The sequence below is a fragment of the Schistocerca serialis genome, chromosome 1 (assembly GCF_023864345.2).
Source record: "Schistocerca serialis cubense isolate TAMUIC-IGC-003099 chromosome 1, iqSchSeri2.2, whole genome shotgun sequence".
NCBI classification, from domain to species: Eukaryota; Metazoa; Arthropoda; class Insecta; order Orthoptera; family Acrididae; genus Schistocerca; species Schistocerca serialis.
In genome coordinates this window covers 1034766788-1034780388 of record NC_064638.1, presented here as the reverse complement: position 1 = coordinate 1034780388, position 13601 = coordinate 1034766788, and the positions used below count along the sequence as shown (strand labels likewise).

Genomic DNA, 13601 nt, shown 5'->3' with positions numbered 1-13601 from the left:
AAATAAAACAAGACAATACAAGCTGATAATAACATTACATCAGGTGCAGTCTCTTACTGAGGACCTACTCCTAATGGCAATTTGTTCTAACCTTTCTGCAAATGTACCATCCTCAAAAATTGAAAATTTGCAAAAAATTTCTGCAAAATCTATCTAGAGTTCTATGCAAAGTCATTTTTTTATGTAAAAAAGTGGCATGAAACAGCAGAGGACAATTCACGTAGAACTACACTGATGTCACAAATCGAAGGTGAAGGAAACATTTTCTATTTAACTATTCCACATCAAAACATTTGTAAAAACTTTTTATTTTCCTATGTCAAAAACTGCAGATGACTCACACAAAAACAACAACAATTTGCATGTGGAATGCAATTTAATATAATACAATATCAAGCACTAGTTTACAGATATACAACACAGCTAGTCTTCTAACACTGCATAGCAGTGTTTTAGGCCTATAAAACAACAGAGCCTTCAAAGCCTGTTAACAGACACTGTCCTGCTCTTGCGGTCTAAAGGCATGATTAAAGTACAATATACAATTTAACGAAAGCACTACATTGTCACTTGCAATAAATGTGCACCTACCTATAAATAATACTTTCTGCACAATTTCCACTCAAAGATGTTCGTATGAATTGCATATTTTTCTTAGGAAAAAAATATCGAACATTGAGGTCACCACAGCTCACTAGCTGAACAGTTTCCTTAGTCAAATAGTGCACATGTTAGGTCTGTTTGTAATAAATAAAACTTTTTCCCATATCACAATGAATTACAATTTATGGAAAGTTTTCACTAGCGTGATGCAGCTAAGAATAGTTTCAGTACCACCAATCCACAGAAGGCATGCTGCACAATACATATTCACTTGATGAACTGGTGGCTTGTCCATTTTTTAGTTCACTGCGCAACAGTTTGCCAGAAGTCCGTAATTCATATTTTACAAAATTTTATAAAGCCTTTAGTGTATGCATGAGCACATCTTGCAACCTGAAGTTATTCCTCACAAAGAGTACACATGCAGCAGACCATTACAGCACACCACCTCAGCAACACACTGCCACTAAGGTATTCCTTCTGATGCTCGTGGTAACACCGACGGTGCAAACAATTTCTGCTGTCCACCATGTTACAGCAGAATTTCCTGCAGGCAAATAATAATAATAATAATAATAATAATAATAATAACAATAACAATAATACCAATGTGTAAAGATGCTTACTGTTAAAGAAGAAAATTACACAGAATGTAAGGTGTTGATGAAACAGTGAAAAAATAAACACACAAAGTAAATGTCTCACCCCTCTATTATCTCCAATACTCCCCTCCAACATAAATAACCTGCCTTTTGAAAGTGATTGTCAGTCAGTACCATTTCATATAAACAAAGATGATTCAAGATTGTACCACTCTTACTAGACTGCACAACAACGAAAGCTTTTTGACAAGCTATTTTGACAGTCACAGGAGGTGATAACAGTGACTATTCGAATTAACGGGCAAACTAAAGCTAAAATACAGGGTTCCTATAAATGATTCACTCAATCTCTAAGGATTGTATTTACCAAAGTATTACACGTACAAACATTATTGATGCATGAATAGAACCATACAGCCTTAGGGTTTGCACTGTACCCACCATTGGTGTTAAAAGATTGCAGTGCCTTGACAGAAGGATGATAAAGCAAGGAACAAATTTTTTTGTGCTGGAATATGCAATATGTTTGTGGTAACAGTGCAGCATGCATTCACAAGGAATTATGGAAAAAAGCTGCCATGTAAACAGAGCACTGTACTTTGGTATCGACAATTTAGGGACAATTGGGCCTTTGTAAACAGCGAAGTACTTGTTGACCAAGGATGCCATATGGAACTTTGGACAAGGTGAGCGCAAGTTTTGTAAACAGTTCAAAAATTCTGTGGACTGCCATGAACATTGAATACCATAGCAAAATGACCAGAAGACCCTGTGATGACTGTTATATTTCAAATCATACTGTCTGTAGCCACTGCAGAAATTAAAACTGGAAGATTATGGCCACTGAAATCAATTTTGCATCACAATGCTGAAAGCATTCGAAGATGAACATTTTGCCTCCAAGCTGATATTCAGCAATGGAGCAACCTTCCATCTATCAATGAAGCAACTTTCCATATATCTGGAAAGGTTAATCCTTTGATTGCTGTGGACAAGTCAACTCGCCATGCTCTGACACAGGACAGGTACTGAAGACATGTCTAAATGCAGTCCCTGGGTTTTCCCTTAAGCGTTATCAATGTTTTTATACTTCCCACTCTGCCGACCCCTCATTGCTGCAGACAAATTGCTGGCCGCGGTGGTCTAGCGGTTCTAGGCACTCAGTCCGGAACTGTGCGACTGCTACGGTCGCAGGTTCGAATCCTGCCTCGGGCATGGATGTGTGTGATGTCCTTAGGTTAGTTAGGTTTAAGTAGTTCTAAGTTCTAGGGGACTGATGACCACAGATGTCAAGTCCCATAGTGCTCAGAGCCATTTGCAGACAAATTACTTCCATATCACAGCAAACAAAGTTTTGAGTATTTATCAAATAACATAAGACTGTGTGCAGTAAAAAAAAATAAAATAAAATAAAATAAAAAAAATAAAAAAAATAAAAAAATTTCCAATAACTCAAGAACAAAAGAAGATAGCATTCTCCTCCCAATTTTAAATAGAATTGTGATACCGTATCAACATACACAGCAATGTATGAGCTAAAAATCAACCATACACAAGGTTTACACAATACATTTTTACAAATACAAACTCTAAAATTTCATTCACTGTTCTACTCAGTTTTATACACTGTATAACGAATAACTTAAAGACCTTTATTGACTAGAGATAGACTAAGATGTGCAAAAATCAATTTTCTTCAAGAAATAGTTTTCTCAAAAATTGGATGATAACTATTTCGTAGTGGCTGAAATGCCGTCTCAGAACAACTAACAACATTTGGTGAGCTCTACAGCAACAACAAAGCTGCACTCACACAGAATGCAGAGATCACATCTGTAGCAATGAAAATGTTACTCACTGCAATGTGAGAGTGTGGGGCATTGAAAATCCTCACAAAATCTTTGTGCAAGAACAAGTTTTGCCGAAGGTTAATGTTTTCTGCGCCATGTCACAGACAAAGATGTATGGGCTATGTTTCTTCTGTGAGAAGGTTGGCAGGTACCTCTTACCTAGATATGCTGCAGCTGCTGCTGCAGTTTTGTTGTTGTGTCCACAACTGACTGCTTATGATTCTTAGAGTCTGACCTTCGAATGAGACAGGACCGCTGCTCACTGGAGCATCACTATTTGCCATTATCTGAACAATGAACTTTTGTGTCACTGGGTTGGCTGTTGGGATGACGCTGATGTGGTTCTGTTCTCTTGTGACTTTTTCCTTTGAGTGTACATTAAGGACTGTATTTTCACACCCCACACCCGCCGCCAAGATAACTACAAAACTTATCAGCGTTTCTGCGATGACCACTGTAAGGATGTCGGTACATAAGGAACTAGACTATAGCTTGGACGTGTGATCAAAGGGGCACTCTTAGAACACATGCAGTGTGTTAACACAAACTTCGTGAGTTTATGTTTCTAATCATGCACCAAGTCATATTTGTACATGTAAAACTTTGGAAACGTACAGAACTTTAAAAACGAAAGAATCATTTGTAGTATAATACAGAAAATGTGACAGGGAAAGAGGAATAGCAAGGTGGGAATGGGGAGACAACAAACTAGGATTATGGAAATTGCACATTTTTCTGGGCATGATGTGATTTATTTGATGATAAATAAAAATTTTTGCACCCATGATCACATGTTGAAATATTTTTATTTCTTCAATGACCGATCTCAACAGAGTCTACTGTCATCTTCGGATCCACAATATACCAGGAGAAAAACATTACTCTGAAAATCTACATAACTGTACAACCTGTATACAAGTGGAGTAACATAATAACCACATCGCAATATATTTTTACATACCTTCTTGAAATAATATTTATGTGCATGAATCTCACAACCACAACAAGAGCACACTATCTATAAAACAAACACACCACATTTGCCTAATTATGTCATATACAGAAAATTCATTATCTATAAAGAAAGTCTCAAAAATCAAGAAACAGAGTAGATAAAAAGTGCATAGCACCAACAGAGTGCCACTGAGTGGAGGAGAGTTCATCTGTGGAGCTGTTGATAGGCTATATATGTTACAATGAGAGCCCTCTCATATCTGTACTACCCTACCCATAGGTTCTTCATACTAATACCTCATGGTGAGCATTTTTTTTTAATTTTTACTGTCAATTTTATTTTTCCACGAATGTTCAAATGTTCGACCTGTAACCCTAAGGCAGTCCAGCCTATGAGAATCTCCTTAGCCAATTGTTGCAGACATTACACTTCAAATGCAGCATGACAGTGTCCTCAGTATGATTTTTTGGATCATCCTATAAATGTAGGAACTGTGTGTTTATGCACTGTTACCTTCAACAAGACAATTCATGTTCATCTATAAACAAGGAAGAACATAATTGTACTGTTGATTCAGGTGAACCGACATTCTTAATTCTACTTTGTGATATTATGTAATGCTTATGGCTGTTTATGCTTAGACCGATAGATAATTTTTCTATTATACACTGAAGTGCCAAAGAAACTGGTTCATGCACGTGTATTCCAATAGAGATATATGTAAACAGGCAGAATACAGCACTGTGGTCGCAAAGTCTCATATAAGACAGCAAGTATCTGGTGTAGTTGTTAGATCAGTCACTGCTGCTACCATGGCAGGTTATCAAGATTTCAATGGTTCAAATGGCTCTAAGTACTATAGGACTCAACATCTGAGGTCATCAGTCCCCTAAACTTACAACTACTTAACGTAACTAACCTAAGGACATCACACACATGCAGGATTCGAACCTGCGATCATAGCAGCTGCGTGGTTCTGGACTGAAGCACCTAGACCCGCTTGGCCACCGTGGCCGGCATCAAGATTCAATCAAGTTTGAATGTGATGTTATATAAGGCGCACGAGTGATTGGGACACAGCATCTCCAAGGTAGCGATGAAGTGGGGATTTTCCCATACGACCATTTCAAGACTGTACCATGAATATCAGGAATCCAGTAAAACATAAAATCTCTGACATCGCTGCAGTAAGATAAAAGCCTGCAAAAATGAGACCAACGATGACTGAAGATAATCATTCAATGCGACGGAACTGCAACCCTTCTGCAAATTGCTACAGATTTCAATGCTGGGCCATCAAGAAGTGTGTGCATGCAAACCATTGAATGAAACATCATCGATATGGGCTTTCGGAGCCGAAGGCCCACTTGTGTACCCTTGATGACTGCCCGACACAAAGCTTTACGCCTCGGCTTGGCCCGTCAATGCAGACACTGGACTGTTGATGAGTGGAAACTTGTTGCCGGTTCGGATGAGTCTAATTTCAAACTGTATCTAGCTGATGGATGTGTACGGATATGGAGGCAACCTCATGAATTCATGTACTCTGGATGTCAGCAGGGGACTGTTCAAGCTGGTGGAGGCTCTGTAATGGTGTGGAGTGTGTGCAGTTGGAGTAATATGGGACCCCTGAAACGTCTGGATACGATCGACAGGCGACACGAACGCAAGCATCCTGACTGGTCACCAGCATCTATTCATATCCATTGTGCATATCCCGACAGACTTGGGCAATTCTAGAGCAGGACAATGCAACACCCCACACGTCCAGAATTCCTACAGAGTGGCTCCAGGAACACTCTTCTGAGTTTAAACACTTCCAGTGGCCACCAAAATCCCCAGACATGAACTTTATTGAGCATATCTGGCATGCACTACAATGTGCTGTTCGGAAGAGAACACCACCCCCTCATACTCTTACTGATTTATGAACAGCCCTGCAGGATTCATGATGTCAATTCCCTCCAGCACTAGTTCAGACATTAGTCAAGTTAATGTCATGTCAGGTTGCGGCACTACACGATATTTGACAGGTGTACCAGTTTCTCTGGCTCTTCAGTGTATACCCACCATTCCTATGTCAATGTTTCTAGTGAGTACATTGTTGTATTTCTAAGAATATTTAATAATCTATGTAATGGCTCACCACCAGTTGTCCAAGCACATAACTGCCTATAAATGCTTCTGCTGCAGGCTTGCTTAGTATTTCCTGAAGGGCCGTAGCTGTGATGGCTCAAATGATTAAATTGTCTCCACTCCACAGCACAGCACATTGATGGTGCTATGGACTTTTCTACTCTCTTATGTATTTGACAAGCCAATGTAGGCCTGTGTTTTGTAAATAGAGCATGCTTTCATTATGGTTGCGAGATTCATACACAGTAATATCTCCAGTAGGTGTGTAATAAAATATTGTGATTTGGTTACTATGCTTTTCTACTTTTATACAAGTTGTCCTTTTATGCAGATCGTCACAGTAATGTTTTTCTTGTGGTATACTGTTGATTTGAAGACTACAGACTGTTGAAAACAGTCACTGAGGATATAAAAATATTTCAACATGCAATCTTGGCTGCAAAAATTCTTATTTATCTCAAAACAGGAATACTACTTGAATTATGCCAAGAAGCACAGGTCATCATGAAGATTCTGACAATTTTTACTAAAAACTAGTGAATAAGTCACTATATTGAATATTTATTTTTATCACGTAGCAGAAAACATTAAGCTAATCAGTGAACACATGACAGATGAAATATCTATGCCCAGTGTGTATGGATTTGCTTCTGTAGTGCAATACTACTGCCTTGCTGGCATAACAGGATTGTTTCTGGGCAACAGTAACAAATATATGCATACCAAATGCCATGAAATGTTTGCTAATAGCATAGTTAATATTACAAACACTAAAAAAGTTATATAGAAGTAGTTTTGTGGTCAATTATTCTCAGACTTTCCAGTTTACCAGGCACTGATACGGATTGAGGATATGCTACTGTTTAAGAGACCAGGAAAGAAATCACTAGTTATCTCCCCCAAGTTACTGTCTGTTTACACACAATAAGAAAATAAACCATCAAAATCTGAAATAATTAAAAGCAAATAACGCGTCTGGGAATCCTACCAAAGACATTATTACTTTAGCGACACTAACACTATGAGCAATGAAAATTACGAAAATCCATGCAAATTCTGAAGTGTATAAGTCCAGAGATGTTACAGTGTATGTGTCTGTACACATAGTTGATTTCTTGAAACCTCACACGGAACAGACGTAAGTCTTAACAGAAAAACTGAGAGAAACAGACAGACGTTCACTAACTCAAAGTCTTTAATTAAAGAAGCCTTTAATTTTCTGTTATATTCATATGTCTGGCCTCCATTCCCATCAACCAATTTTGTATGACTACTCTTCCTATGTTCTGTTTACATTCAGCTGCAGAAGCTACGGACTTAACTCAGTGCGATTGCATAATTCCAGCAGAATTTAAATAATTTAGGAATAAAGAATACTTCTCACCAAAAAGAAGTAGTGTTGAGTCATTGAGAATAAATCCTTTGTTGAAAATAGAGCGTGCACACCCATCTACCCACCCACACTTATGATCCTTCATCATGCTGGCTGAACACACTTATGCCAGGATTGCATTTTGGCAGGTGGACTAGGATATGACTGGGAGTTGTTCTGGTTTGGTGGGTAGAGGGGAAAGAGTGGCAGGAGGCAGGAAGAGAGTTTGGGGATGGTTGGGTAGTTAGCAGCTCCAAGGAAGGCAGTAGGCGTGCATGCTAGGAATGTGGGGAGGGAGGGGTGGCACATTCACAGGCTAGGCATGTGGTGCACAGGTACCGAAGGTGGTGGGGTGTAGAACACAATGAAGGTGACGTGGGGCACTGTTTTGGAAGAGGTGAGAGGACTGAGAAAGGGGAAAAGTGTTGGGTGTAAGGTATCAAAACAGTGAGTTAACAAAGATTTTGAGGCCCGGAAAGTCAAGGGGGTGAACAATGCGTTTCAAGCATAACTCCCCCATCTGCAAAGTTCATAAAAGCCGGTTGTGGAGTGAAGAACCCATTTAGCCTTGATTTGAAGCAGCCATTGAAATCTAGCATGTTGTGCCACTAGGTTGTCAATTTTATTCTTGGCCACAGTTTGGCAATGGCCATTAATTTTGGAGGGCAGCTGGTTGGCTGCCATACTATCATAAAACCCTGTGCAGTGATTATGGCAAAGTTGGTATACGACATAGCTGCTTTCAAAGGTGGCCCTGCCTCTGATGGGCAAGGACAAGCCAGAGATAGGACTGGAATAGGAAGTGCTGGTTGGGTGGATTGGACAGGTCCTGCACCTGGGTCTTTCATGGATATACGATCCACACACATTTTTTAGTGTTCTAGCTCAACAAAGGCTCTATTCCAAAAGTTAGCAAGTTTCCTTCCTCTTGTGTGTATGCTTGTCAGCAACTCAGTGCTTCTATTGTTCTGTGAGTGGTCTCCTTTACTCTTAAATTATGTGCTTATAATTCCAACATTAAAAATTTCAGTGTTATTTCCATGTCAGAGAACAATGTTATTGTGAGTAGGTTTTTTTCAAAGGGGTAAATTGTACTTTCACGACTAATTTTCTCATGCAAGAAGTTATTTCCTACTAATATCTGCTAAATGTTACAAAATACTAACCCACATTACTAAGCGTCTTGAAACACATTATGCTAAATAACAACTGATACTTATGACATAACATCAATTCAAAATTTTAAATTACATTCTCAAATGTGCAGCAAGTTTTATTCTTACCGTTTATCACAGAGGAAATCAGTTACACTGAAGGAACGTCACTCAAAAGCTGTAAGAGAAAAAAGAAACACATTACACAAACATATCTTCCTTACTTAAAAATACATGCTCTGGTCAATATTACAAAAGTTGTGCTTTGTGGAAATGTTGTAATTTTCTATCTCCTCCATATTACAAACAGGTAGAGAGCAGAGACAGAGAGAGAGAGAGAGAGGGGAGAGGAGGGAGGGAGGGAGCATGTGTTGGGGATTGTGAAGGGCCTGGAAAACTGATCTGGGTGTTCAAACAAAGTAACTAATTACAAATACGAAGAATCGTAAGTTCAACAAAATGTTAGGATAATCATACTTCTCAATTGCATATCTGTTTGCTGCAACCCAGTACAGTTGTGTTTTTTCAAACTTTTTTTTTCTTTCCTCCCCCCCCCCCTCTCTCTCTCTCTCTCTCTCTCTCTCTCTCTCTCTCTCTCTCTCTCTCTCTCCTTCAATCACTGCTGCACACCACCTTTCAACGTCACATCATTTGAAGTTCTCTTGAGTATTTCTAAGAGGTGAAAACTGTATTGTATTAAGTGTAAGTAAGCCTACATAATACTCATAAATCCTCACTGTTTACTCCAAGATGCAAGGCAGAGGTGACTTTGTAGTGTATTTGAGTTTAATTACTGGTCATTCTTACTCCCATTTCAATGTAAATTTCCAAAATTATCACTTTTGGATCTGAAAAAGAGAGAATGTGATTTCCTCTACCAACAGTTGAGTGTGGATTTATTTTAGTGGACTGCAGGGGTTAAGAGCTTTGGCTCTATTCCTTGTTTGATCTTTTAGTTTCAGACTGGTGATAGAGATCCTAGATTTCATCTCAGTAACAATTCTGTCCACAAATCCATTACCTCTGACCTAGAAATGCATGGACACAATGATCTCTCAGTTCAACAGTCAAGTGATGTGGCACCTATCTTGTGGATACATTATTGAAATGTAACGCATCATGGATAATATTATTTGCTGACTAACACTTATATCCAAAATAGTGGCTATTTCACCGACAGCCATACACCATTTTCCTTAACTAACTCTTGCACTGCAGCAATCTTTTCATACGTCACTTCATGGTGGACTAGACCCAGGTGCAGAGCATCTTACACAGAAGTTATGCCTGAAGCTATCTGCACTACTGTAATGCTTGCTGCAGGGAAATTTATGAATCATTGTACTGTGCTTTCATCTTGCTATGAATTTCCACAAGTTTAACAGCTTCACAATTCAAAGAAAACTTATCACCAATTGCTGTTCCAATGTGGTGCAATTCAACAATGGGATTGTCATTTTTGAACTAAAACAGCTTCCTTTTCCGTTGTGATACAACAACAGGCTGTCAACTGACAAATCAATAGGAAAACTTTTGATTTTTATTGCACTTTCAAGGTTTGCACTAATTCACCCTCATATTTATTAATATGTTATGCTAGCTGAAGGTGATAGTTACCACAAAGCATTCAAGTCAATGCATTTTGATTTACTGATTCAACAATATCCATCAGCCACCTCACCAAAAGTCTTCTTGGACTGTATAAATACAAACTATGAATGTGGCTATTATCCAGTTGTTTCATAGACACCACCAACTAGCCTTGCATAATGCTGTATTTCAAGTCAATGATGTGCTGGACCACGCCAACCCTGCAACATGCTACGTCTACATCTGCATCTATGTGCTTATTCTGCTATTCACAATAAAGTGCCTGGCAGAGGGTTCAATGAACCACCTTCAAGCTGTCTCTCTACCGTTCCACTATCTAACGGTGTGCAGGAAAAACAAGCACTTCAATTTTTCTGTGCGAGCCCTGATTTCTCTTATTTTATCGTGATGATCATTTCTCCCTTTGTAGGTGAGTGCCAACAGAATGTTTTCGCAAGCGGAGGAGAAAACTGGTGATTGAAATTTCATGAGAAGATCCCGTCGCAATGAAAAACGCCTTTGTTTTAATGATTCCCACTCAAATTGACATATCAAGTCTGTGGCACTATCTCCCCTATTTCGCAATAATACAAAACGAGCTGCCCTTCTTTGTAGTTTGTCGATGTCATCTATCACTCCCACCTGATGCAGATCAGGAACAATGGAGGGCCTCCAACACTTCCTTGGAGAACGCCGGATATTACTTCTGTTTTATTCCACGAGTTTCTGACTATTATTACAAACTGTAATCTTTCTGACAGGAAATCGCGAATCCAGTCGCACAACTGAGGCAATATTCCATAGGCATGCAGTTTGGTTAGAAAACTGCTTGTGAGGAACAGTGTTGAAAGCCTTCTGGAAATCTAAAAATATGGAATCAATTTTACATCCTCTGTCAATAGCACTCATTACTTCACGAGTATAAAGAGCTAGTTGTGTTTTGCAAGAACAATATTTCCTGAATGCGTGATGACTGTGTCAATAAATCTTTTTCTTTGTGGTACTTCATAATGTTCAAATACAGTGTATGTTCCAAAACCCTACTGCAAATTGATGTTAGTGATACGAGCCTGTAATTCAGCATAAAAAAGGGCGAGACTTCGTTCCCCACTTGCACAGTGCAAACATAGACCGTTTTCCTAGGATGCAGACAACACAGTGCTTTGTGGGCTCTACCTGTGGGAAATGATTGCAAGCTTGCTTGCTTTGGGAGGTATCTGTCCTGCACGTCGCAGCAATTTGCTTGGTTGGAGGACTGGAGAAAGTCTAACAGCAGCAGCAAACTACTAGGCAACAGGTGCACTATCTGTTTCATGCTTACAGGCAGTAAGATAGGAGGTAATTCTCCTGACCTAATTACTGAAACAATCACCAGTTACACTACTGGCCATTAAAATTGCTACACCAAGAAGAAATGCAGATGATAAACGGGTATTCATTGGACAAATATATTATACTAAAACTGACATGTACCGACATGTGATTACATTTTCACGCAATTTGGGTGCATAGATCCTGAGAAAACAGTACCCCGAACAACCAACTCTGGCCATAATAACGGCCTTGATATGCCTGGGCATTGAGTCAAACAGAGCTTGGATGGCGTGTACAGGTACAGCTGCCCATGCAGCTTCAACATGATACCACAGTTCAAGAGTAGTGACTGGCGTATTGTGACGAGCCAGTTGCTTGGCCACCATTGACCAGATGTTTTCAATTGGTGGGAGATCTGCGGAATGTGCTGGCCAGAATAGCAGTCTAACATTTTCTGCATCCAGAAAGGCCCGTACAGGACCTGCAACATGCAGTTGTGCATTATCCTGCTGAAATGTAGGGTTTCGCAGGGATCGAATGAAGGGTAGAGCCACGGGTCATAACATATCTGGATTGTAACGTCCACTGTTCAAAGTGCCGTCAGTGCAAACAAGAGGTGACCGAGACGTGTAACCAACGGCACCCCATACCATCACGCCGGGTGACACGCCAGCATGGCGATGATGAATACTCGCTACCAATGTGCGTTCACCGCGATGTCGCCAACACGGATGTGACCATCGTGATGCTGTGAACAGAACCTGGATTCATCCGAAAAAATGACGTTTTGCCATTCGTGCACCCAGGTTCGTTGTTGAGTACACCATCGCAGTCGCTCCTGTCTGTGATGCAGTTCAAGGGTAACCGCAGCCATGGTCTCCGAGCTGATGGTCCATGCTGCTGCAAACGTCATCTAACTGTTCGTGCAGATGGTTATTGTCTTGCAAACGTCCCCATCTGTTGACTCAGGGATCGAGACATGGCTGCACAATCCATTACAGCCATGTGGATAAGATGCCTGTCATCTCGAATGCTAGTGATACAAGGCCGTTGGGATCCAGCACGGTTACGTATTACCCTCCTGAACCCACCGATTCCATATTCTGCTGACAGTCATTGGATCTCGACCGACGTGAGCAGCAATGTCATGATATGATAAACCGCAAATGCAATAGGCTACAATCCGACTTTTATCAAAGTTGGAAATGTGATGGTACGCATTTCTCCTCCTTACACGAGGCATCGCAACGTTTCACCAGGCAATGCCGGTCAACTGCTGTTTGCGTATGAGAAATCGGTTGGAAACATTCCTCATGTCAGCATGTTGTAGGTGTCGCCACCGGCGTCAATGTTGTATGAATGCTCTGAAAAGCTAATCATTTGCATATCACAGCATCATCTTCGTGTCTGTTAAATTTCGTGCCTGTAGCACATCATCTTCGTGGTGTAGCAATTTTAATGGCCAGTAGTGTACGTTGAATGGCTGCTTCTCTGCCTCCAAGGATGAGCATCTTGTCGAGTTGGCATGTGAACAGCATATTTTGTGGAACATGGCTGACATGTTGAAAAACTAAATTCAAGAGGAGTTAATTGGGCAGATATCAGAAGAAAAATGAATGGAACATGCAAGATGAAATGTCTTTGATTATGTCCAATGTAATACATTTCTAAATGTATTTGTACTGAGCTCGTAATCACAGATATAGTGAATCCCTCAGCTTTGGCGAAAGCACTGACACCAAAGAAGGTCGTCATGTTGTCCTCTGACAGTCCATTAATTTCTGATACACTTGCATTATAAGGCATTGGGAACTGGCAGTGTTCTGCCTAATTGAACAACTGTTTTGTTACTAAAACATTATACGCTTGTTGTTCTTCACGATGTAAGAACATTTTTCAGACCGCTTTGCACTTCCTGGGTACTCTTCCCAATAACATACAGTCATCGTTCTCTTCCGTAACTTCCATGTACTTTCAGAGTACCAAAATTAACAGATTTTTACATGTAGCACAACACTACATGTT

At 39.9% G+C, this 13601-nt stretch overlaps 1 protein-coding gene across 4 annotated transcripts in view; it reads right to left on the bottom strand.

The window, feature by feature from the left end:
- Positions 1–292: 292 nt before the first annotated feature.
- LOC126414267 (beta-TrCP) overlaps positions 293–13601 on the bottom strand; it is a 116865-nt gene continuing 103556 nt past the window's right edge. For all 4 annotated transcript variants that reach the window (XM_050083333.1, XM_050083335.1, XM_050083334.1 and 1 more), the window contains exons 11-12: positions 8802–8850; positions 293–1150 (exon numbers count right to left, since the gene is read on the bottom strand). In XM_050083333.1, the coding sequence (XP_049939290.1) occupies positions 8844–8850 (7 nt within the window). In that variant the 3' untranslated portion in view covers positions 293–1150; positions 8802–8843. The remainder of the gene's footprint in view (positions 1151–8801; positions 8851–13601) is intronic.